At 39.1% G+C, this 26,711-nt stretch overlaps 1 protein-coding gene and 1 long non-coding RNA gene across 2 annotated transcripts; one reads left to right on the top strand and one right to left on the bottom strand.

The window, feature by feature from the left end:
* Nucleotides 1-17,637: 17,637 nt before the first annotated feature.
* Nucleotides 17,638-24,634, top strand: badb (BCL2 associated agonist of cell death b). The gene is made up of 4 exons (XM_042512583.2): nucleotides 17,638-17,797; nucleotides 18,832-18,984; nucleotides 19,909-20,129; nucleotides 21,147-24,634. Exons 2-4 carry the CDS (start codon nucleotides 18,840-18,842, stop codon nucleotides 21,282-21,284), a joined length of 504 nt encoding a protein of 167 aa, XP_042368517.1. The 5' UTR covers nucleotides 17,638-17,797; nucleotides 18,832-18,839; the 3' UTR covers nucleotides 21,285-24,634.
* On the bottom strand, nucleotides 24,494-25,819 carry LOC148185642 (uncharacterized). Its single transcript, XR_015775758.1, has 2 exons — nucleotides 25,449-25,819; nucleotides 24,494-25,323 (listed from the first exon to the last, which is right to left on the bottom strand). It is a non-coding gene; the product is annotated as an uncharacterized LOC148185642 (long non-coding RNA).
* Between the last annotated feature and the right edge of the window lie 892 nt (nucleotides 25,820-26,711).

Raw genomic sequence — 26,711 nt, 5'->3', positions numbered from 1 at the left:
GCTGGCTCGCTCGCGCGCTCTTGCGCCCTCCCAAGTCTCTCTCTCTCTCTCTCTTTCCCTCTCTCTTTCTCTGGCTAGGTGCAGCTCCCCCCTCTTTCTCTCGCTTTCTAGTGCAGAGCAACAAGGCACAGAGAGAGAGGGGGAGACGTGGATGTGAGAAAGAAAAAAGAGAGATGGAGACTGAGCTGATGTGAGCAGGAGTGCAGGGATAAGGCAGAGAGCTAGACAGCGGCTATTACTGTGTGTGTTTGTGCCTGTGTGTGAGTGTGTGTTGGCGGCGGCGGGGTAAATGTGAACCAAAGGAGCGTGCACTCCCAGCAGCATCACCCCTGCACTGAAAAGATCATTGGGAGTAGAGCTGAGAGACAAGAACAGGCGCACAAGTCAAATTGTAAAACTTCAGGCTGCAAGAACAATTGTTTACATATCAATTATTTTCCCAATGAAGCAATTAATTGTTTCCTGTTTGCAACGCCCAAAACAACTTTTTCTCCCCTCATTTCCTTTCCTGTTATCTAATAAAGGTATCAGATTTTGCAGATTAAATGTCTGTCATTTGACTTATCGTCTCATACATTTCAAATGCTGTTGTGAAAAAGTTGGCAACATGTTGGACCTAGCAACCCTTTCGCCCAGAAATTTTTTTTGGCATTGTACGTTTCTGCAAACCACGGATACGATACATTTGTATTTCATAGCAGATACGTTCAAATTCCCATTTTAACAATCACCGTGTTTAGCATGTATTCATATTTAGGCACAAAAAACAAAAACACCTGTTATGATTGGAAAAAGATCATGTTTTGGCTTAAAATAGCCGGCTTTTGAGGGCAAGAAAAGCATTAATGTCTCCTTAAAAACAACCACTTCTTGTGCCACTGTCCCGTCAGGAACTGTAGCAATTTCTCAACTCAACGACTTTTTGTGCCACCAGTAAACACAGTAACAGCTCATTTTTGGTGCCAGTATCCTTGCAGAAAATGCAGCACTGTATCAGTAAAAAAAAAACTGCCACTATCCCAGTAGGAAACGCAAAGATGTTGTAGTAAAAAGACAGCTACTTTTTGTACCACCATCCTGGGAGGAAACGCAGCAATGTCTTGGTAGACAGTCTTGGCTACAAAACACCCATGTTTGTTGACTAAAAAAGCAGAGGTAAAACAGGTTTTGTTTTTTGTTGGTCTCAAACAATGGCCTGCAGTGGTCTGCAGCTTGGCAGGCGTCTCGCCTAGGCAACACACCATCCACCATCCCCTCCACCTCCTTTTCTTCTGGAGATTGGGCTGGAAACAAAAAAATCCTTGTTCGCTTCCAGCCAATGACCATGTCAGTCCTCATCGTTCTCTCCCCTCAATTCCTGTCACTTCTGTACTGTGCAGCCATCTAATAAACGAATAAAATGATGAATCAATTATCGAATAAGGTCTGTGGTTAATTTTTTTGTCTTCTGGTTAATATTTCCATACAAGTTTAGGAAAAAGTTATGCTCTTGTGAAAAGGTTGGCAACAAGTTGCTCCCCAAAACCTTCACCACAAAACAGGTCAAAGACTAATACAGCAGAATCAAAATTAAAAATATTCATAGCAACATAGGCCGTTTACATTTCTTTAATTGTGAAAGAGCTTCACCGCAGATCAAAAAGTATGTTGTTTGTATGGAAATGTATTTGCGGACTGTATAAGTGCTGCTCTGCCTCACCTTTCCACAGAGGAAGAGGCAAAGAAGAATAGCCTGCGCTGAGATGAGATAGTGGGGTGAGAGATGGATGAGGGAGAGAAGGGCAGTGAGAACATTAGAAAAGTGGACATGGAGGAAAAAAAGAGCAGAGGAGCAATAGAGAGGATGAAGGCCAGAGAGGAGAAATGAGAAAAGGAGGAAGATGAAGCGGGAGAGGGCGGGAGGGGTGAGTGCTGTGGGGATGGGAAAAGGAGCGGGAGAGGAGGGAGAGGAGGGAGTTCTGGAGTCGATGTAAATAATGAGAGAGAGGAGAGGAGTAGTTTTACATTATCCGTCTTTTCGACACAGTTGATCAGAGTTCTGTCTCAGCGTGAAGCATGGCCTTTACACCGCAAGCTAATTCACACCCCAAGGGAACATCTAAACACACACATACACTCACTTACACACACACACACTGAACAATTCCAGACAAAGTCTTGTGCTCAGAGAACACACACACACAACCATCAATGTCCAAATGCATTCCAGCTAAATGCATAACTGCAAACTCATAGCTGGACAAATAAGCACATTTGCACACACATGCGCACATAACAGCACTAAATATGCATGAAAGAACAATACACGAGCACGTGTACAGACATACAGATGCCAACACATCCGCTGCGCCCACACACAGATTTGTATTGCAGCTCCTTGCTGACAGTAAAGTCTAACAGAACAGGGGATTCTGTGAATGGATGTGCATGTAATATTTAAGTGTTTTATTAAATGAATAACATGGAGGCCTGTGTTTGAAAATGGGGAAATATTCTTCACCAGAATAATTACATTGGCAAAGGTACAACATTGGGTATTTTCGTTATTGTGAAAAAAATCTCATGAAAAGTTTCTTTTTTTTCCCCCTCAACTCTTTCATAGCCTCTGTAATGGCCTAAACGCAGTATGACAGTAGCAGGATATATGTGGGATCAACTTGTGATAAACTACAGTGCCCTTGCTCATGACGGGACATGTCACCCAGTACAACAGCTTGGCTCCCTAATGTGTTTTTAATAGTTTTTGGACAATGTCAGAGCTCTGTGGCACAGAGGAATCAGCTACATCATGCTGTGACTACACACACAACACTCGTCCACAGAGGGGGGAAGTCGATGTGGATGGATGGGTCAACAAAACGTTGAACATTAACATGGGAAGCTGTGGCTTAATTCCTGTTTCCTACCAACAGTAAACGTCGGCTGCTGCCGTTCCTTTATCTTAATCAAGTCATTACTGTTGTAACCATAGTAACAATGGTCCTCTAACATTAGCAATGTAGTGATTTCAACCCAAAAACATGTTTCCCAAATCTTAACTTAGTTGTTTTTGTGTTCAAACCTAAGAAAAGCTTAAAGGGACAGGTGACCCCAAAATCAAAAATGCATATTTTTGCTCTTACCTACACTGCTATTTATCAATCTAGATTGTTTTGGTGTGAGTTGCTGAATGCTGGAGATATTGGCCCTAGAGGTGTCTGCCTTTTCTCCAATATAATAAAACTAGATGGCTCTTGGCTTGCAGTGCTCAAAGTGCCAAAAAAAGTGTGTAACAGATATCAAACAAAAGCCAAAAATTGTATCATGCTAAGTTGCTGTGAGCTCTGAATTCACTACTTCTAAGCAAAAGAAAGAAGATAATGTTATCTCAGAGCCTTACAGTGCAGTGCCTCCCTACCTCTGTGCCGCTGCATCGTGTCCACTGTAGCATCTAACAAAGAGCAGCATGACAGTTAAGAGCACTCACTCTGCAGTAAGGGCTGGGGACTATAACCTCCCCTGATGCACACTGACTAGCACAAAAGAAAACAAAAAAACAACTGCTCAACTTGAGGCAATCTTAGTCGAATCTCCAACTTTCAGGAGGCAGCCCTAGTAGGAGCTATTTTCTAACTAGCACAACCGAGCTAGCTAACGTTAACAGCTCATCTGAGGAGAACACCATTAATGTTTACACCTCATGCTGTTACAGGCACAAGCCTCTTGTCTATGAATAGATGCTCACTTCCTTCTATGCAATGATACGGTTGGAATCTGCTCAAAACAAGGTCTGTGGATTATCTCAAGGAACCAGGTCATGATTTCTGGAAAGAGCCATTACTGTTGAGTTTTTCAAATGTAATTTTTTGACGCTTTGAGCACCACAAGCTGAGTGTCATCTAGTTCAATTCTACTGAAGAGATGGCAGACATCTCTACGGCCGATATCTCCAACACTCAGCAACTCACACCAAATCAATTTTGATTGATAAATAGCACTACAGGTAAAAGGAAAAATATACATTTTTGATTTGGGGGTGAACTGTCCCTTTAACAATAGTGGCATCAGATCAGCAAATGCTTATACAGTATGTGCTGTTATGGAGGGCATGGACCAACAACTGATTTTGTATTCTGAGATTTCTCCCTGCATGTCTGTTGAGCAAAATGGTACAAAATGCTCAGAACAAAGCCTTCACTCTGAGAAAGGTCGCTGCAGAAGATTTATCTACTGGTCGTGGGAGAAAAGTTCAAGTAATTTGTTCCCACAATTAAATACAGGCTTTAATAATAATGACTTGAGCTGCTGTTCCTGGCGTAGAAACAAAAACAACAAAATTGACTAAAACAGGCAAGTCTTACAAGTTTAAACAATTGCAAAATAGTGTATCATGGTTGTCAGGCTTTCATTTAAACAGTTAAAGGTCTGATATTATGCTCATTTTCAGGTTCGTACTTGTATTCTACTAGAACATGTTTGCATGCTTAAAAGTAAAAAAAAAAAGCCTCATGAAAAAGCCATGTCTGCTCTGATTGGTCAGTGTTCCCGGGTCTTCCACATCTGCGCTTGCCCTCTCTGAAATGACATTAACAGCACTGTCTATGTTTGTAAGCCTTTTAGTGGGAATTTTATCTCTAATCAGCAGCTTGGGTCCATTTTTACCTTCTATCAGCTGCTATAATTCACATAAGTTTGAAACCGTCTGTATAGCTGTAACATCATAACTTCAAGAACTTTCTGACAGCTCATTTAACCCTTTAAAAACATCCCCGGGACAACAGTAGGAGGTCTTTGATCCTGTTTAAATGGATCTAAATTAAGAACCAAAAATAGCTAAAGCATTTCATTGTTTTTGCAACAGAAAGGTAAGGTTTCTGTCTCCCCTGTCATCATGTCATTACCTTGCATGCAATGCAGATGTAGCATTTCGCGAGACTTTCTCTGGAATTTCCCTAAGAATTTCCCATAATGTCCAGAGATCATATATATCCATCTCAAATTAGCTAGCGCATTCATTCATTTTGAGCAGAAAGCTAAGGCCTCCATCTTTCTTGATATCATTATGCATACTCATAATGACTTCACTGTGCTCTGTTACCTGCCACACAAAAACATATGGCGATGTCAGATGAATCATAGCCTTCCACAACCTCTTTGCACACTGCTCATGAAAATGAGCAAGTCTAAATAATGTACATAGTTCAAATAACAAATTGAGTGTTAATAAGTATTAAGTTTATGTTTCTACATTTCAAAATATTTATATATGTTTTGTGCTTTTATTTAGTAAAATCTGATAAAAAAACGTGTCGTTTTTGATACTTTTACAGTATTTCTATAGTAAATACACCTGCTTTATAAATCTGACTATTTAAAATATGGGAGCTTTAATGCAACAAGTCATTGATTAACTGCCCTAAACATAACCTCTTAGACAACTCATATCATTCATCTGGAGAGGCCAATTTGCCTACCGCTGTAGGGTAATTGATTGGAAAGTAAAGGTGATACATCACTAAAACGTCTAACACTCACAATGCAGACATGAGGGCTTCAAACCCTCTTGCCTGTTTCTAAAAATGCTGCATTCTTATATAAAGCAAAAGAAAACAACTTAAGAATCAACTTTTCAGTCACTGTACCAGAATCCAGCTCCCAATATCTTCCATTCGGATTACTTGAACTCCACTGCGTACCAACAGCACAGCATCAAAGCATTACACATCCAATGCCTATTAACCCTCCCCCATCGCCTTCAAGTGTGCCTGCCTGCCTCACTACAACACTGCCAACGAACCACAATGATATCTTGAAAGCTACATTTCTACCCGGTTTCTATGGCAATGAGAGGATAAGCGGAGCCTTCTGTCTTACGGCTGTAATATAGCTGAAAACATGGTATACGACAGCGCATAGGCGTCTTTGAAAGCAGCAGTGTGAAGTGTTTTCTGCCTGAAGGATAATTGCGGTTTTTCCATTAAATATTAAGTTGGTCCTTTAGCATGAGAGTCGTGAAAACTGTGGCACACTGGGTGTCGTTCCGTTCGTCATGTCATTGGATGATTCAAGTTTATGTTTCATGTGATCATATGGTTTAATAGTATGAAAAAAGTAGTTTGGTACTGGCAAAAAGAAAAAAAAAACATACATATACACCAACACACAGGCTAACTATCTAGAGACTATATTGAATTTAACATTTCTACAACATACCCACTCTGTTACTCCACACCAGCAAACTAGCTCTAATTAGAGATGCATTCAACGTGAACAATGTAACACTGCTTTTGCCCTTTAAGCTCTCTTGCCGCCAGTGCTCAGAGCTCAGCTTTGCATTTCAGTAACAAGTAAAAACAACGTTTTATCTCATCAAACGTAATGGTGGAGCACATAACATGAATACAATAGCCAATTGGTAAATGAGTCTGTTGCTCTCAACCTCAGGTTCAACATAATCCAATTTACGTGCATAGGTTTTCCTGTCTTCTTGACCAGCACCTTTTTCTGGACGAATAATGAGAATATCCACCTGTTCAATAAAGATATAATTTCAGAAATTCCATATTTTAATTTGCCACGGTCAGACTAATTTTGAGGTGATGCCTATTAGTTGGTGCCAAGATGACAGTGGCCCTCCAAATGTCCATACAGACATACACACTCAAATCCAAATTAATAATTAAATTAGCTCAGCCCAAGCAGGAAATTTAAAGGTTAGAAAAATAAAAGTAGGAAATGATGGTTTCGTTTGGTACTGCGGTGGCAGGCTGTGACACCTGTACAAACGCTACTTAAGAGACGGAGTTTTCTAGCTGCCTTTGAACCGACTCCCTGGGTGCGCCGCTCTCTGTCATGTACTCCACACACTTTGGCAGACAAATAGTTGGCAAAGCACAAAAGCCAGTTTAAAACTAGACAAGCTCTTCTTCACACTGGCCCCTGTTGTTGTTCCCTACATCCGTCCCCTTTGTAGTCAATAAAAGCTAGGCAGCATTTACTGCTCTGATCAGTACTGAGTAAATTAGCTTTTACATTTTTTTGCACCAAATAAATGAAACAAGTTAGAAAAAAAATATTAAAATTAGAAATGTATGTTTCACAAGGTCATTTTAACAATATGCTAAATGATATGGTTACTGTGCAGTGCTCCTGCTTTGGTTGATTTACAGATTTTCTGTTATTTAACTTTTTCATCTTCTTACTGTTTTTATTGCTATTTGTAACTCTTGATAGATATTTCTGCTAGTGATTTGTTTTTGTGGACTTTATCGTATTATTGCAGTTTCTATAATGTTATATTTAGCCCACTGAATGTAAAATCAGAGCATTGCTATAAAAGAGCTTCATGCTCAGTCAGTTTTCCCTGAATGAACAATGGTTGGATGATGATGAATTTACCTCACAGTAATCACCAATGTAACACACTTGCTGCAGTATTGTATCTATAAATTCTGCATGTTGTCCTACTCAGCATGTGTTTATTGTAAGGAGAAATACTTAGAACATTACAGCGACAACCAAATGTACAAGCACAAAGTCACTGCTGTAGTGCAAAGAAAATGAGCTTAGAGAAATTGTCTGACATTTTGGGAAACAGTTTATCTGCTTTTGCTTTTTGAGTAAAATGAGGAGATTGGCACCACTCTTGTGCCTGTACGCTAAATATGAGGCTACTTCCAGCAGCTTAACTTAGTTTAGCCTGAGGACTGGGAGCAGGGGCAAAGCTAGCCTGGCTCTGTACATAAGTAATACAATTCAATTCACTTCACTTCACTTCACTTCAATTCACTTCAATTCAATTCAATTCAATTCAATTCAATTCACTTCAATTCAATTCAATTCAATTCAATTCAATTCAATTCTGCAATTCACTAACAAGCACCTCCAAACAGTGGAGATCCTACACTCTTGACAATGGTTCTGCTTAAAACTGGTGGAAACATGGGCTGGTTTGCTAGATAGCACCAAGGTTTCATGAATCCTGAATGGAACTAGTTAAAGAACCTGAGCAGATATTGTAAAAAAAGGTGTATATTAGTGGCAATCTGGGGCTCCTTTTCCAAAAACATTGTTTGGGGGCCAAACATTCGCCTGGTTTGCCTTTCCTTTACGTGGGCTGCTGCTTTCAAATCTCACTAATTAACATGCTACATCTCAATTGTTTAAGTTGTACAAAAGCCGAAGTGTAAAGATGAAAAGCTGTGGTTTTAAAGGGGTTATGCGCCTTAATATTTCTTGGCCAGGCACTATATTAACCTGCTGCTGGCTTTAGCCTTTTATATAACAGACAGACGTGAGACTCATATAAATTTTTCCATTTGGCTTGGCGAGAAGAGAACAAATGAGCAAACTTCCCAAAATGTGGTTCAGTTCCTTTAAGGTCAAGGTGAACAGTAACCTTCTGACCTTGTTGGCAGGTTTTCCCATGTCAGTGCATACACAAGTTTCGCAATAAGTGAAACTAAAAAATGGACTTCTACTTTTATACAACTATCATGTCATTTTCACTTCTTGTAACAGCATATTCTAGCACTTTCCTTTGAGTATCATAAGGAGTCGAGACAAAAATCAAAGCATATACTTGCACAGGTTGATATGAGTTTGTAGCTGCTAGAAGGGAGCTTGTGTTGTTAGAGAAGCTACCTTCGGTAAATAAAGGCTAATAGAGGTCAAAGCCCCCAAATCCCATTTCAGAATCCTCTCATGCACCTATAAAGACAGCTCAAATATTGGACATGATTACACCATAGCCCACTAATCAAGCCATTCTGCTTTATCTCTAATCTTATGAAGCTTTGTTGGCTCCTGATTATTCATGAGCCGCCACAGACTCATTGTGTCGGGCCACCGAAGCAATTGTAAGTCATGCTGAGTACGGTCCATAGGGGAGCTGTGAAACACAACTAAATGATGATGATGAGGACTGCCAGCAAATGAGCCTTGATAATTTGAAAGGGAAAAGATGAGAGGCGCAGCCACACTACACCGTTCCTCTCTCACACTACAGCTAAAATATGCAAGATGATACATTCTCTCCTGCTTGTACAGCCAGACACAGTCATGTCCGCACACATGAAACCACACACATGGATTCAGAATCGCACAAACACATATGCTCCCACACCCGCTGTTTGATTGTTCTCTGTCCACTGGAGGTTATTACAGTGCTAATGGCCATGCAAGTGCATCGAAGCATCTGTCGCCGCAGCGTCCTGGCGTTAGGCACGTCGTCAATCACGACAAAGTCGATTGCCGAGTGCTTACGTGGCTCTGCAGCCGAGTGTTACGTGCTCAAACACACACTCTTCCACTGAAACACACAAGCAGAAGCATGCATTCAAACTGGCATGCCCAGATGCTCCACCATGCACACACTCAAATCACAAAATTTAGATGAGATGTAGACCTCCTCCTTCAGCCCTCTAGGTTATTGATCATCATAGAAATGGAGCTGCTGATCAATTAGGAGGCTGAAACCAATCACATGATGCTCACACAATTGCAGAATCCCTGCAGGTATCCTGGCTGATCTCAGTGTAACCCGTGAACATGTGAGTACTCTCTAAAGGTCACGTGATGCCTGAGTTACCAAATGTGGCACTGAGACGTCATCTGAAACCAAAAGGCAACAGAAAAACTAGAAATGTTTTAATCATTAGTCATTGTAACATCCTCAGCACAGCCGTGATGAGAATACTTCTTAATATTTCTTATCTAATCATGTCTGTGCTTCTTCTGCCCCTTGTTGCGATTGCGTAATTTGACCAAAAAAAAAAGAAATCATAAAGAAGAAGTTGCTGTAAGTGAAACAAGTCAGAGGGGAGTTTTCTTCACAGCTGACTACTATGACTGTGAGAAAATGCGCATACATTTTGGCATCTACGCCCAAAAAATTCTCAGTTCAAACGCATCATTTATATATGAGTAGATTCCATTATGCAGGTCTGCACACCCAGCGTTAGTTTTTGAGCTAACATTCATACAATTTGTATTTAGGCTGTGACAGCCATGCATACACACTTATCCACAGACAGAAACATCCCCACTGATGAATATGGTGGAGTGGAGTGTATATGTACAGTATTAAGGTAACAGAAAATTAACGCCATCGAGGGCACAATATAAATAAATAAAAAATCACTATTACTATTATTGTCATTTTATTTAACACATTCAATCAATTAAATAAAATCATTAAATTTTTTTTATTATTTTTTTATTGATTTCTAGTTAGCGCTTCTTCTTGTTTGGGGGTGCAAAATATCTTCTGTGTCTCACGTACACATTCACACAATACAATATAACCTGGGGTGTTGCGAGGAAAACGGTGCCAAAGTGCAATTCATCACTTCTGTCTCCTCTGTTTCTTCTCCCCCAAAGCAATACTGACCTTCCCCTATGATTCACACACACAAGCACACATTTACACTTATACTACACACAGATCCTACATTTTTTGTGTGCACTTCTTATACTGCAAATTGGAGGTTTATGTTTTATTATTTAGTAAAACTGAGATGCATCCCTCTACGCAGACATGTTGAGCTGATGGAAGTCAACAGTCCAACAGCCTGCTGCAGGGACCAGACCCGCAAGGATACAGTTGAATAATATAACGGGCTTTACGGCGCACGAGTGGGATGAAAAATACTTTGCGTTATTGGCAAATGTATTCCAATTCCTTTGCCTATAATGATGGCCATCTATCACAGTCGTTATTTTATTATTTTTATGCAGATTTGTATTGTTATGCTAATGTAACAGTTACTTATCCCATTTCTGTTCTGCTGACTGGGACTTACTGGAGCCAGCAGTCAGTGTAAGTTCTCATTAGCCTTCCATGGTTTGTTAATGTAATTGTGCCCCCCCCCCCAACAGTGTTTTACAGCACTTTTCTAACTTTGCAAAGAAAAGTGCTATTAAGTTAAAGCAAAAGTTGAACACACAGAGTGACTGTGAGGTGTAATTATGAATTAACTGTGTGAATTAAGTGTCATTTCGTGTCGTGTGTGATGTGAGGCTTTTAAGTCCAACCAATAAATATGAAATCAAAGTGCCCCCCCCCCCAAAAAAAAAAAAAGTTTTAGTTACCTCTTGATTTTTTTGCGTGTTCTTGTTTCTGGTCAGGCTCTTAAGATTTTGTTACCACCTGACTGAGTCCAACAAACAGCTTGTTTCTATCAAAACACATCAATTAAACAGGGGCAATGACGCCATCAGCGAGCAAGCTCGACATGAACTAGTTCAGTCAGCAACCCAGATACACAAGGGGGGAGATGGGGGAGAGAGAGAAAGGGAGGCAGAATCTATACGACAGAGAAAGAAAGAGAGGGAGAGAGAGAGAGAGACAGGACGGAGCACAGAAGATAAAATAGAGAGAGGTACTGATAGACAAAAAAGGGCAAAGGCAGAGAAATGGAAGACGAGACATAATGAATAAAAGAGGGGAAAAGCTGAGAGTCTGTGAAATGAGAAAGATGGAGGGAGGATTAAGGCAATGAGGAAGACTAATGCAGATAGCATGTATTCTCATCTGGGCTGAAAATGCGGCTTGTTTTGTATCATGTTGCACCGCTCCATCCAATTCCCTGCCTCTCATCACTGTCAAAACAAAACAAATAAAATCTTTAACGGGGATGGATTGTCTACTCTTCTTGTGAAGGATGGAAAAGAAAACAGGGGCATCAAACGGAGAAGTGTCGCTAAAACATTTGGTCAAATCAAAGATTTTCAAAGACAAATTTCAACAGTACAATTCACAACGCTCTCCTAGCAGTGAAAAAAATCTATCCTTATCCACGAATCCTTATCCTAATGTCTGCTGCTGCTTCTCTCCTTGTTCTATTTTTGGTATTCCAACTTCATAAAATTCTGGCCTCCAGTGCTATCATGTCTAAAGTTACTTGAGTAGATGTACATTATTTCTTGTTCGCAATTGTCAGCCTGAACTGCATAACTAAACTTAGAAAGTTTGCAGTCTATTACATTTGCTAAAAAAATCCCCTACAGAGTTCAAACAGGATAATATATAAGAGTGTCATCTGCAATGTCTTCAACAACATTACTAATTTAAGGTTTCAAAGCTTCTGTGAATGCATTATTTCATGATCTTTCCAGCTTCTTTAACCCCAGTCACAGAGCAGGGAGGTGACAAAGTAAAGAGAAAGAACTTGACTGGCTCTTTTGTGTTCATCCCAGCACTGGAGCATTTCTGCACTTCTAAAGGTTGAGTGTGAAATGTAAAAAAAAATCAAAGCAATGTTATATTTTCAGATTTCTTTTTTCTTTTACACCCAGATATTGTTAGTAGCCCATTGTGAATGTTACAATTTTGAAGGAAATATTTAATTTAGTTTACAAATCTAAAAATATTCTAATATAAAAATGTGTAATTTCTAATAGAAATCTTAAGTTTACAAATATTAAAGTTACAAATCACTGTTTTTGTCTATGGAGTCTGGCTCCAAAGAGAAAAATAAAAGTTTCAGTTCAGTTTTATGTTGGAAATGGCTTTTGGGAAGTCCTAAGCATACAACTGTATAAATGAGACTTGGATTATACTGTGTGAAAGTTTGTAAATAAATGTTTTGATATAGTTTTTCTGTTGGGAAACATGGTCCCCCTATGACTTAAATTAATCAAGAATTTTTCTCTGGTTTTGGATCTTTGACATGGGCTGAGTAACTGATGTATAACTGGTCATTTATACAAAATTTCATTCCCTTGAAATTTTGCTCAAACTCCTTTTGTCCATGTTGTTCAGCAAGTGGCAGATCACATGCATATTGTCTTTTATAATAAAACTCGAACCTCATTTTTCTATGTGATTAGACAGTAAGAAACGATTTCTGCATGACAGTAAGTTATGATCTGATTGGCCGAGAGCATTGGAAATGCCGCACAGTTTTGCACCGTTCTGTATGGTGGCTCTACCATGATAATTAAGTGAAGCGTGACAACATGTTTGGCTGCAGGCAGAGCTTAACAGTGGTATACATAAACTGATTAGCCAACAAAAGCTACATTAACTGCAGACAATTAAAGCTGCATTGTGATAATGAATACATTGTGATCATAGCCAGTGCTTTCTTAATGATGTATGACTTAGTTGCAGCAAACTGTGACGAATTAAAATCCTGAACTTGTGCACATCAGGATGCATCGGATTTGAAGGTTAAGGGTTTGAAAAACAGGACATCAGATCCAAAGTACGATCCACACCCTGAGCCAGTCAAAAAATACAACTATTCATTAACTGTCATTGGACAACATAATGACAGGCGAGTACCAGGGTGCCCCCCGAAAGTTAACATATGGAGTACATATGTTTCAGACCAGCATGAACACACAGCCGATGTGCATTAGTTCACTGAGCACACATACCACCCCAACCACATGAAAACAGCCAACCATAATTGATGATATTACAGGGCAGAAAAAGGGGCTAGGTGAGAGTGTGTGAGGCTTGACAAGATATAGAACAGGCATGGAGTAAGTGTGTGTCCACTTAGATCAAGGCTTAATTACACTCTTTAAACCTGGTTTTGAACCTTTCGCCAAGCCAGGACTTGGAAGATAGACTGTTTTAAATATACAGTTGGTTGTTGCAAAAATAATTATTTTGTCTATTTTCTACTGTTATATTAGTCTATTTCTGTAAAGGAATAGTTTTGGGAAATTTGCTGACTCATCTTATTTTCAAGAGATAAATGAGAAAATTGATACGACTTTCATGTCTGTCTGCTAAATATAAAGATACAGACAGAAGACAGCTAGCTTAGCCTAGCTGAGTTTAAAGACTAAGAAGTGTCAAACTATTCTGCTACCGTTTCGGCATATTTAAGAGACAAGAGCCTCTTGAAATATAACTCCATCAGCACTGGGGAAAGGAAAGTTTCCTCAACCCTATGACAGACATCTCACTTGTCTTAAGAAGAGAAAGATTTCAACACCAGCCTCAGATCAAATGTCTTGTTAAGCTGTCCATTTTTTTGTGTTTTTATCCACCGGGGGAAAAACTCAGGAACCCATTTTTAGTCCAAAACTTTAGCGTAAGGAGAGCTGGGTTATATGAGCGGCAGGCTGCATAAAGGGTGGGGTGGATTAAATTAGAAAGCTGCCATATGTCGGTCTTGTGATCACAGAGTGACTTAGTTATACAGCGAGGGAGCGGCCCGTGGATAATGAGCATGTACTGCAAGAAATGACAAAAGGGCTGAGGTTGAATGAGTGGACACACTCTGATGTAGGATAAGTTTGCTCTTTCCACATTTCTGTCTCTTTCCCCTGATTTCTGTCTCTCAGATCTTTCTCTGTTCAATGGCAGTCTTCTCAAACTCTTACATTTACTGCCACCTTTTTTGTGCTCCTCTATTAGCTTAAATCTCTCCCTGCACTCTCAGGCACTTCTTTCATCTCTCGGTCTGCCTTTACTTTTGATCCTTCATCTGTTGCTTTTTGAGTTACTTTGTCTGTCTCTTCCTCTCTCTGTGTCTGGTACACGCTGTCTGTATTTCGGGTGTGTGTCTCATCTTTTTGGAATTGGGAAATCCAATTCTCCCTAAGCCCTCCTACTTCAAATAATTCAAAACCTACTCTGCATCTCAGCTCCTGCACAGACCGAACCGCGCTCTGCAGAGAAGGGGAAAATGTTTGAAAGGACAGTGAGTGAAGCAGCGGTGGCGGCGGCAGTAACACAGACAGGCAGTGTCCTGGCATTAAATTGAAAGGAACATTTTGGGAACCACTTGGAAACGCTGTTGCTGTTGCTCTCAAGCAGCCACACACACACAAACACAGGCACACTCACACACACACACACTGAGTGGTGATTTAGAGACAGTGTGGGAGCGCATACGCCTCCGTTTCCCAAAATAACCGCCAGATGAGGGGCAGGAAGGCAGGGCGAGGTTGGTACAGGAAGATATAAATGGATGCTAATTGTATGGCTTTCAGATTACACAGAAATCCAGCAGACTTTAACACAAACACACACTTATATTCTCTGTGCCTGTGTATGTGTGTGGAAAATGATGAACATGAAAATGTAAGAGATCAGTTTCTCTCACTCACATACTCTTATGGACGGTAGTTTTATGGCTCTAACATACTCCAAAAGCAGCGCACGTGGCTTTACTCACACACATACAGATTAAAATGGGTAATATGGTTCTCAAATGGCAACCGAATCCAACCAAAACGAGAACTCTCATGTATTATTTCTATAATCCCTCCAAAAATAGAGTTCAAAAGAGGCAAGTCTCTACAGTCATCTTCAAGAGCTGCTCCCATCCTTTCCACCAAGAGCTGACTGTGCGGACCCTGTTTGTCTAAGCTTAGAAACTCACATTAGTTCTATTTGGATACACTGAATTAGAAGAAGCTGCATGGCATCGCCTCTAATCCCGTCTCAGTTTCCGCAAAAATAGTTCTGCTCCTCCCATTCAAGTGTCACTTACTGACTTTGCAAAATAGACTAATTTTGATTCGTACCTCACAAGAGGCTCTTAATGGCAGAGAGGGGAGAGAGGAGAATGATGTCGAGGAGGAGAGGAGGAATAGAGGCAGATATAAATGGGAGATAATTACACGGTTGACTCTCCTGCATTGATGTGCAAGAAGAGAGACGGATCAGTGGAGGATGCACAGTGCCACACACACCCTATATGCAGTGTTGCTCTATTGACATGACATTGGACAAACAATAACAGACAGAGGACAAAGCATTATTTCTGCATTACCAGCTTTTTAGGAAATGAAAAACACAGTGTTTTTCCCAATGACGTAGATTTCATAATGCAATTTCACGAGCTACTTCAATCCTGAGATCATGAAACCTCATCCACGTGTTGCAAAATATGTTATGACATCAGTCAGACATGTTTAAACATTAAACTAAACATTTGGGATTTTTCCCTTTTTCCGCAGGAAACCACACAACCTGTGACAGGAGATGATGCAGTGTGACCAATGAGGAACACAACTCAGCAAAAGCCAAACAAGAATAGTTTGCAGGCCTGCCTCGCCACCTGCTGCTCATACACGGTATGACAGCTGACTGATCATGTTCTGTCCTCTTCTTGTATCAGACAGGGGGAAAAAAGAGAAAAAAGAGGGGAAAAGAACTCAAGACATTGTTTAGCAATGTTAAAGCCCTTCTTGTTATCAGTTTGATGAATGTTAAACTTCTCTTACCACAAATACAAATCAATTAAAATTGCTTCTCATAATGATTATTTTGTCAAGTTCAGTCATTTGTTTACACTTGCATGTACATTGGCTCTTGCCCAACCCTCTCCTTATCAGCTTCAACATCTGACAAAAGCAAATCTCACATAGCTCTTGTGTAACATGAGCTCTCCTATCCCCGTCTTTCTCCTTTTGATTCAGCTTCAGCCTCACTTTTTTTAATGCTGTCTGCAAATTCCTTTCTAAGCGAGAGAAAGGAAAAGTGCATTGGATGGATGAACAATGACCCAAGGCCAAACAGGCATTTCCAGTAATGTCTGTATGTATGTCGATTTTTCTTTTTTTGTTCACTTATAAATAAAGAACCTCAACTTTTGAGAAAATGTATCAAAACAGTAAAAGTACAATTTAGACATACATTATCTGTACAGTACTTGAGGATTTTCATGTTATGCTACTTTTAGCTTCTACTCCACTAAATTTATGAGGCAAATATAATATATTTTTATTCAAATACAGTACTGTGCAAAAATGTTAGGCCACCATGAATATGTTGTTTAAGCAAAATTGCAGAGTATATACATATTTCTCAGTCTCTTTATTAAGATAAAAACAAAAAAATACAGTGAACCTGTGCAATGCATTAAGTTGTGAAGTTTCCTTAAATATTCTTCTGGTATAGCAGAAGAATAATATTGTAAATCTCATATTGTCTGCCCATGAGAGTTCAAGATATGCTAAGTGGAAAGGGATGTCACACTAAATATTTGCAGCTTTAGCCTGCTGGAGTTGTTTTATCCCTAAATATTTGTGTTTTTAATACTGTATACATATTTCCTATATGTTCTGGTTGTATTTGTATGTTAAGACACTGCTGAAAAATAAATACGTATGATCATAAAAACCTTGCTAAAATAACATTTAGGATGGCCTAAGACTTTGCACAGAACTGTACATTTATTGGACCACTAAGGCAAGCCTATTAGTAGTTTTGCAGATTAAGATTTTAAATTCAAAACATGTGAATAAGTTTTAAAAAATGCATTCTTATTTATATTAAACCATTCAACCCATATAATAGGCAGTTGTCACTGGCTCCACCCCAATTAGGCCGAGCAACATTAAAACGCTACTTACACATTAATCAATCAGTAAATATTCCAATTATACAATGTATAATATCCTTATATACCTCTTAAAGGGGCCATTCTGCTGCATAATGGGCTACATCTTCAAAAGGATTTAAACTTGTGGTTCAGTGTTATTAAACTGTGGTATTACTAATTTCACTTTGATATCTGAATCCTGCCACTTACAGAACTGGAAACACATGAATGAAAATATATATAGCAATACTTATGTGTATATTTAAATTTTGCTGCGCCTCTACACTGAGCATTAAGGTAAGCCGGTGAAACAAACAAAGCCCCAGCCCAGTCCTAGCTCGCAACAGTGACGTCAGCGCGCAGCGGCGGTGCATTGACGCGCGGCGATTGGGTGAGCGAGCAGCTAAACTGTATTGTACAGTAAAAAAGACCAAGACACCGATAACAAAAACAACAGCTGCGGCCGCATGAGGCCAAGTAAGGACACACTCGCACTTTTCGGGCTCACGCTATAAAAATTTCGGGTAAGAAAAACCTATTTATACTGTGTTTTATTACATACTTCTTTAGCTTATTTAACCCCTCGGCAGCTTCCGCCCTGTAGGAAGTTTCTTTTGTCCTCTTCAGTCAACAACAACAAAACAAGCGAGTCAGTGTGTTGACCGGAGAGGAAGGTGTGTTGTCTTCTTTTAACAACAGTGTAACAACAAGTCGTTAATGATATCTAACATGGGTCCGTGTTGTCAAAACAAGTCGGTTATCTCACCGGTTGTTGCACCGTGAATACCTTTGGACTGGCTAATATCAGGGACAGCAAAGAGAAAAAGATAGCCTGCTGGGTGTGTTAGGTAGGAGCAGCATCAGCGATACAATGGATGATGCCATTTTATGATTCTTGGTTAATTAGCTAAAGTGATGTTTGATAGTAAAACGGTATCAAAGTAGCCGTATAGACACTTTTTAGCACCTTGGTGTTCTTTATAGCTAAGAGGAACTATTGTTTTGGTTAATTCATTTGTATGGACGACATGTCTGTGTCTAGTCTCTCAAACAGATCAAGTGCAGGTCAACACTAATATTAGCCATCCGTGGTCTCAATAACATTGAAGCTTATTAACATCATAGGGTTGCAATGGAATGAGTTTTATGTAATCAGAAAATATTATGGTTTCACGGTAAACAATATTACACAATTACTATTATCATTATCAGTGAATGAAAACAGAAGACATTTATTCATTATAATTCAAACGTGAAATAATTTTTCAATGAAATTAGGTTTGTAATGTCTGACAGGCAGTCAAGGACAAGAGGAGAGGAAAGGAGAGGTGCTTATGCGGGTCCGCTTGCTTTTTTGTTTTTCCAGTATCATAAATAAGCATATGTACACAGTATGATCAATTTTCATACCACATTAAACCTTGAAACCAGTATACTGCTGCAACCCTGTAACATTATGTGTATACAGCACGTCCATCTACTTATGGACGTGACCTTGTCTGCAATCTACAGTACTTGGTTGGTCGGCTCTAATTTTTCCTGAATCTTACTCCACTAGATGTCACGATGGCTGCACACTTCACAATTTCCGACAGCGAGTCAGAGCCATCGGAGGAGGTAGAGGAAGGAGAAAATAACCAACCATCCACCGCGCCGGAGCAACAGCTCCCCCAACGTCACTCCCTCACCCTACCTGAGCTCAGAATGGCAGGTAGGAAACCTCAAAGAATTCAGTGAAATCAGAGAGCGTTTGAAGGTGGTATAACACCGAGCAGAAAATTTGGAAACAGGTCCCAAGAAGATGCCACTATACTTTATCTAAGCATGCCAAAGTGTGTTTGAGAATCCTTAACCACAACCTGCTCCAGATGGGACTCAAAGTGTGTCCCGCTTTATTACCAAATTTACTCTTCTGTCTGTTACTGGGAGTTCACGTTAAGCCAACCTTGCCCCATCTGTCACCACCCAAGAAGATGGGCTTGTTGAGACTGTTATATTCTGCCCAAGTTTACAGGATTTTAGTTCCATGCTCAACAGCATCACTTTGTTATTAAAGATCCCCAAGTATTCCAACTTCACATGCAGCACATGGCACAATATTCATCACCGGGGCGGTGATGAATAGTTCAAACTTAAGCCCACAATTCCTCATTTGCTTGTTATTAATAATATTTGCAGTTTTGTAGAAAAAGAGAGCAATATCTTGTCATATTTTCTGCTCCACTCTAAATTTCTGCAGCAGCTGCCGAGATGCAAGTTGTATTCTTCAAAATAAAACAAAAAAAAGCATTTGATATTTATGCACATTCCTTTATCACTCTCTCCAATATTATTTTCTGTATATGCCCCTATGTTGTCCTGCAATTTCTTGGCTTCATCTCTTTGGCCTCATTCTGCAGAAATCAAATCTGTGATGTACTTTGGAACATTAAAATGTATGCACGCATATTTTGCATAACAGCAAGCAGTAGAAAAAGATGTTGTGGGTTTTATCTGCATAGTTCGAGTTCTTTCAGCGATAATTAGAGATTAATTTTCCTATTTTATTTCCTTAATGTTTCCTTTCACTGTGTCTTATGTGGCTCATCCTGCTAATGTGAGGCATTACAAAACTCTCTTACCTTGTCTCCCGTAGTGACCGGTCGAATCAGACTGAACTCAGAGTCCCACGCTTCAACTGCCTCCAGAGACGAGGAGCTCCAGGCTAGGGGGGAAGACGAGGCCGGTACGCCCACCGACGGCGCTCCATTCAGGGGGCGGTCCAAGTCCGCTCCGCCTGCTTTGTGGGCAGCCAAGAAATACGGCCGCCAGCTCCGAAGGATGAGTGACGAGTTTGACAGCCTGCTAGATAAAGGGGTGAGAGAGATGGAAGAAGGGTTTAAAGGCGTTTAGAAAAAGAAAGATGGGGAAAAGAGGAAAGAATGGTGTGGTTAGTATGACTAAAAGATGGTGTTAATACATACTGGTACTGTGCAAAACATCAAGGTTGCGTCCTTTTTGAGGGAATGGAAAGCCAAAAATCATACAGATGTCAATGCAAGTTGACATGCTTTGCAGCTATCACAAGCATCATTTAGCCATTTACCACACTGACAGTGAATATTCATGTATCTTATATGCCTCGAATGTCAGTGTGAAAGCCTGGGTTAACCCACTACACAGCTCCTTTTGGCATTTTACTGTTATCTCGAGGTGACAGCATGATTTTTTTTTCTCCCCAAAAGGGGATACAATGTTAAGGATTACATGATTTTGGTCTGGTCTGTAGCTTGGAGCCAAAAACTCTGTATTCTGTATTTTTAGGACATGGACATGGCTTTTTTTTGTAGAAATTTGGAAAAATATTCATCCTGTGTTTATGTTGTTGTTGATTGTTTTCATTCAAAGAAGGGACCTGGTGATGAGAGAGAACTGAAAGTGTGTGTGTGTGTGTGTGTGTGTGTGTGTGTGTGTGGTAAAGGAAGAGGATCAGGTTATTGCCAGGATCAGTGCTAAAATGACTGAAAGGTGGACTGTGTACAATTTAGGGGCATCTATTAGCAGAAATTGTATGTAATATTTGTAACTATGTTTTCATTCATTTATAATCACCTGAAATAAGAAATACTGATTCAAAAAATGCGCTTTTTCTATCTTCACATGAGCAGGTCCTCTTGTGAGGAGTTGTTCTACAGTAGCTCAGAGCAGATAAACGAAACACTAACTCTAGATAGGGCCATTCATGTTTTCAGTTCTGCAACCTCACCTCTAGATGCCACTAAATCCTACACACAGGACCGTCAATTCAATAGCAGAATCAGGAACAAAATGTGCCTTTTTCTCATATAACTGATACAATTATTGCTAACTCCACACTGTGTCTATTTCGTGCAGGAAATGAAGAAGGTGAGGAGCGCTGGGTCGGCCAAACAGATGCACCACTCTAAAAGTTGGTGGAGCTACCTCTTCAGTCACCAGGAGACGGAGGGAGAGAACAACCACCATGAAAACCACACTCATCGCACTGAATAGATACTGAGAGAGGAGCTTGAATCGATAGAAATGGGAGGAAAGCAATGGGGTCGCCAAGAGAACAAAAAGACCAGCTCTGAGAGAAGACAGAAGAAAGGTTGGTTTGAATGAAAAGAAAGAGATCCAAACACAAAAACATGAACGGCGAAGTGTCCCGCCCTCGTCGTGTCCTTTTTATAAGTCATTGGTAACTACATTTAAATGAATATTTTGTACTGTGTTGGTCGTGATGTTGACGGTATTGCTGGGCACTGTGATATGGTAAAAGTCAGTCAGGCATGAGGATGAACTGTTGGCTATATGAACCCCATAGAATGGACAAAACGATGAGCCGGGAGACGAGAAACGATCTCTTTAAGACACAAAGATAAGCGTATAAGTAGATTGAAATGGTGACCACTCAACTCGAAGTTGTCTCTCCCATCAACACTATGCAGTATACTGTAGATGGAGAGATCACTGAAATCAAAACACTGTTTGAGGCCACCTTGAATGCTATTAGAATTTCCTTCCTAATTCTCTAGAGGAAATCACCAATGTCGACGTGTTACTAATGCTCAAACGTTTGTACTTAAACTCATGCTTCTGGAGACCACTGTAATTGTGTGCCAAAATAATCTGCAGGCAACAGAGGAAAGAGCGTAAGAGGGAAGGATTTTTTAAAGTATTCAACTCGGTCATTTATCCAACTTCCCGTTCTACTACCTGCAAGCCAGTACCATTTAAAACAACTGTACGTGACTATCATTAACTGCTTTATATCTCAAATTTATCAACAAAGAAAGAACAATCTTGTACAAGGACAATCTCTGATGATGCAGAAATATTATCTTTTGTAAAACTTCAGGGTTAGATTATATCTGAGGACATTAAACATACATATAAAAGCACAAACCAATATGAATCTATCTTTTTAAAGCCGTGGATGAGCAAAAAAGACTTTGGAACATTTACGTGTAAATATTTTGTTAATATTTTATCAAATTGCAGGGGTAGGGGTTATAAAGGACGTGGTTTAGCCAGAATTTTATTTTACAAGGTTACCCTGCTATTTAATAAGTTTGGCCAACCTAGCAATAGGCAGTGTACAATCCATGGCTGTTGTGATAAATGTTATGTGCATATTTAAAGATGTGGGTGGGGATGAATTAACTGCTGTTAAAGGAGCCAACACACTAGCCTTTTTTATGGAAGCAAGTAAGAGACATTTGAATTTTAACAGCCACTGACTACTTAATATAGCATTGAAATATTTCACTTTGAAAACCATTAACCTCATTGAATTAAATATTAAATGTCTTGATTTGTAATTTCAAATTCTGAATTTGAATATTTTTGTGTGTTTTATGTTCACAAATTCAAATCCAAAAATGTGAGTGTCAGTATTTAAAAAGAAAATTAAGGTTGGTCAAAATGCTCAAATTCAGACCTAAAATTTCAGGTTGAAAATTTTAAAATAGAACATTGATTTGAATGTTGCATCTGAATTTTGAGGGTTTTTTTTATTATTCTGAAACTTTAATTTTAGGATCTAAATCAATGGAAAAACAACAACAACAAAAATAATCTAATTCACACTTTGAACTTGCAATTAAAAAAAGATCTTACCTGTATTTCCAGGAACCAAAAAGTTTAGGTACATGGTTTTCAAGGGAAATATTTAGATGTTAAGAATTAAGTGGTGTTTCTATTTCATTAAGATGTCAGTGGCTGTTAAAATTAAAATGCCTATATCTGTTATTTGCTTCCATACCTCTTGACCCATTTGTTTACCACCCAATTCATTTCAAAGATGAATTTAGTGAGTCTAGTCACATTTAAACACCAGTTGAAGGAATTCAAACTCGACTTTTCCAAACGACTTGTGGAGTTTGATTTGGAAAATCAGTTTCAAGTTCTGTTGGGTTTGTAAGACTATGAGGCTTCGTTCAGACTGCCAGCCCAAATCTGTTTAAATGTGGGCTGTTCACTTTAATCTGCACAGAGGTGTGAATAAAATGGGATCTTAATCTATCAGGCATTAGGTGAAGGAGCGCTGATCTGATGCTAGATTTGCTTTTTATGTATTATATTCAGGCTTTAACAACTATTTGGCACATATGGCATTTACAGGAGTTATTATTTATTCATAATAATTATTACAAAGATCAGCATTTTTACACAGCTTGGTGAATATAATTTGGCTATTTGTGACTTGTTTTACTGATATGTGATATTATTGAAAATGGTTCTGGGTTTGTTCTTCTTGTGTCTTACTCTTCCTCTCGACTTGTAGGGTTGAGTTGTGAAGTGCTCGGGTGTGCAGGCTAATTGGATGCATCTTTATCGTCTTTAAAACTTTTATTTTATAGCTTTTCCTAAACTTGGTTAAGGATCATTTTTAATCAGAGAGGAGACAATCTGAATGGCAACACCTTTTGCTAAGATTCATCCAATTCTACCATATGTTTGGTAACATATGCTTCACCCTGACTGTGTAAGATGAATTCTCTGAAACATTTTGCTGACCCTTTGAATTGAATACGTATCTGATATAAAGCTCCCGAATATATTACAGCAATACAGTTAAACTGTGCTGTAACATTTGAACTACTTACTCCTGAAAAAAGTGACTCCACTATTTTATTACGTTGGAAATCTCTCACACTACAACAGGGAAATCAAGTATGAGTGGTTAAGTAATAGTACTGCCATAATAAGTAGTGTTTTACTTTGTAACAAGTCACTCCCAGTAGGTCTGTACCTGTACTTTGACACAAGTAGCACAGTTGAATCAGCTGGCAGAGAACATATACATAGTGCTGAGAGATTGGGGCCAGATATGAGTATGGAATTTTAAAAGAGTGTATCATTATGAACTGCCTTGAACATGCTGTAACCTGTGATGTAACACCGCATAACCAGCCTTTGTCCGTTCACCCAATAACCGCCTTAAACTTCACAGCTCGCTGTCAAATATTACGCTAAAACAAGCACAATAACGTGGCGGTGCGTTCACTATCACAAATGCAAGAAAAACATTGCAATTGCTAATGCTGGAAAAGCCATTATATAAGAGGTCTTTTTATGGTTTTGACTTTTTAACAGCTGTGGCAGTGAACGCACCCAGGTGGAAAACCAGCCTGGGCACCTGGAGTTTTGCAACCATCCTTGGTATTACTTGAATCTGAAGATGTGTGTGGAGAAATTTTAATTCTAATATTTCTGTCTTTTTATTTTTCTTTTTTCTTTTTTTTTTTTTTTACTTTTTTTTTAGATTCCTTTTCACTTTTTAATGACTTTTGTAAATTTTCTCTACAGCTGTGAAACTTCTGGTATATGCTGTCTTGAATAAATAATTTTAAGAGTGATTTTTAAAGTCTGTTTCTTGCATTATACATTAAAATTCTCCAGGACAGAGGATACTAAAAATTCCATACATTTTCATTGCAAATTTGTGGTAATCCAATTCAGTTGGAAAATCTAGAACAAGAGCCATAATATTAGTTTAAATATGGATCTAGGACACAGCGCATTGACAGATGTGTTAGCAGCGGCAAACATTTTTTTGGTCAGTAGGCCAAACACCTTGATATAAATGGCTTATGTGTTATAATAAATAGAACAATTTATAGGTCAAAGTTAACTGAAATGCTACTTGAACTCTCATATATCTAAGATCATACATTTAACCAAATCTTCAATACATTAGCCCACATTTATTACGCAAGTTCAAAAACTCCATTTCCCACATATTCTGGTGTTTGTTTCCCATCGCTGCATCACTGCCAGTCACAGCAAAAGAAAAAGGCGTCAGCTTAGTGCAACAGGACCTGGGAGTACTAAAGAATTCAATTTTCTAAATTTAGTTTTCCAAGTGTTTGTGCAAAACAAAGTGTTGAAAACTGAGGGGGTGAGGCTGGTTCAGAAAGACTGTTAAGATGCGTTGTGTGTATTTACCTGTACAGGTGTGCATTCACAGGGTCAGTGACCGGCTGGAGTACGCTTGGAAACACACTCCATTCTCCTCACACACACTCCTCAGCTCTGTCCAGCACAGCTTTGGGTGGGAAAAAAAACAGTCTACATTTGCTCCTTCAAAAATGAGTGCACAAAGCTTTTCTTGTATTACTGTACTATTATATATATATGATATCCATCCTCCGTCACTCTCATGGAGTATACCTGGTTCACTGCAGGAGTGATTTTGCAGCTCTGCATCAGTTCTCTCATGTGTGCTGGTGTGTAGTTGGACACTCCTACGGCCCTCAGCTACCTCCTCGTGATGAATATATCCTCTCTGGTTAAGCCATGTCTGGGCAGGAGCTCCTTCAGGGATAAACAGCTGCACTGTCAAAGCAACCAGTGCTATCTCCACGGCAGACATCTCCAGAAGACCCCGAGTCATAGATCTCCAAAGCCCCATATTTAGGAGGACAGAAGGGGTAATGGAGGAGGAGACATCTGATCTAAAGGCACTTATTTTCTTTGTAGCCTGGTTGTTCTACCCAACACTGTAAGAGAGAGGGGAGAGAGATGAGTTAGGAATAAATGGAAGAAAAACAAGAACATTCTTGTTTTTGTCTGTACGCAGCATTTTTTTTGTTAGGACTCACTGATTTCTGGGATTCACTAGTGTTTTCTTATTTTTGCCCTTCTCTTAGGTGAGAGAAAATTTTACAAATGGTCAAGAGCACATAACCCAAAGAAATGCGTGGATATCATATCATCAAATTAAGATATTTCAGAGTAATTATAATCACTGGATTAACAAATACACAAGGTAATTAAATACTGCAGTATTTGGTGCATTGATTCCAATTCCTCTGATTTTAATTCCTGCGCGTTCCTCTGCTGACCACAGGTGGAATGTAACTATGTTAATATGCTCAAATACTGTACTTCAGAGCACTTTGAGGTACTTTTACTTTACTTGAGTATTTTAATGTACTGCCACTTTCTAGTTCCACTCTAGTTCCACTAGTTCTGCTAAAACACTTCATGGCTCCAGCTTTTCAAATATGAGGTTTTTCTTCATTAAAACTTTTTACTTTTAATACTTAAATACATTTTACTGATTGCACTTACACACTTTTACCTCTGCAACATTTTCAAAGCAGGACTTTTACTTGTAAGAGCGTATTTTTACAGTGAGGTATTAGCAGTGGTGGAAGAAGTAAGCAGTTCCTTTACTTAAGTAAAACTTCTAATACCACACTGTAAAAAAATATTCTGTCTTGCAAATATTGTCAGTAGTAAGTATAATCAGGAAAATTTCCTGTAAGTAACAACAGTAAAAGTACCCAATGCAGAAAAAAACACACACCAAACATATTTCAAAATTGTTATTTTTTAATTAGAAAAACAATTTTAAAATAATTTTAATTTTCTTCGAATTGACTAATTGATTAATAAATTGATTATTTCGGCTGTATTCGTATAAACACT

Source organism: Plectropomus leopardus, chromosome 23, assembly GCF_026936395.1.
Source record: "Plectropomus leopardus strain MGB_pleo_1.0 chromosome 23, ASM2693639v1, whole genome shotgun sequence".
In the NCBI taxonomy this organism is placed as follows: Eukaryota; Metazoa; Chordata; class Actinopteri; order Perciformes; family Serranidae; genus Plectropomus; species Plectropomus leopardus.
This window is presented reverse-complemented; position numbering and strand designations above follow the sequence as displayed.

What these genes read in the sequence shown, in the direction of transcription:
- badb (XM_042512583.2), top strand. Translation starts at nt 18,840, where the DNA reads ATGGCTGCACACTTCACAATTTCCGACAGCGAGTCAGAGCCATCGGAG. An exon ending in ACCTGAGCTCAGAATGGCAG is followed by an intron (nt 18,985 to 19,908) that starts GTAGGAAACCTC and finishes TGTCTCCCGTAG; the next exon opens with TGACCGGTCGAATCAGACTG. An exon ending in ACAGCCTGCTAGATAAAGGG is followed by an intron (nt 20,130 to 21,146) that starts GTGAGAGAGATG and finishes TATTTCGTGCAG; the next exon opens with GAAATGAAGAAGGTGAGGAG.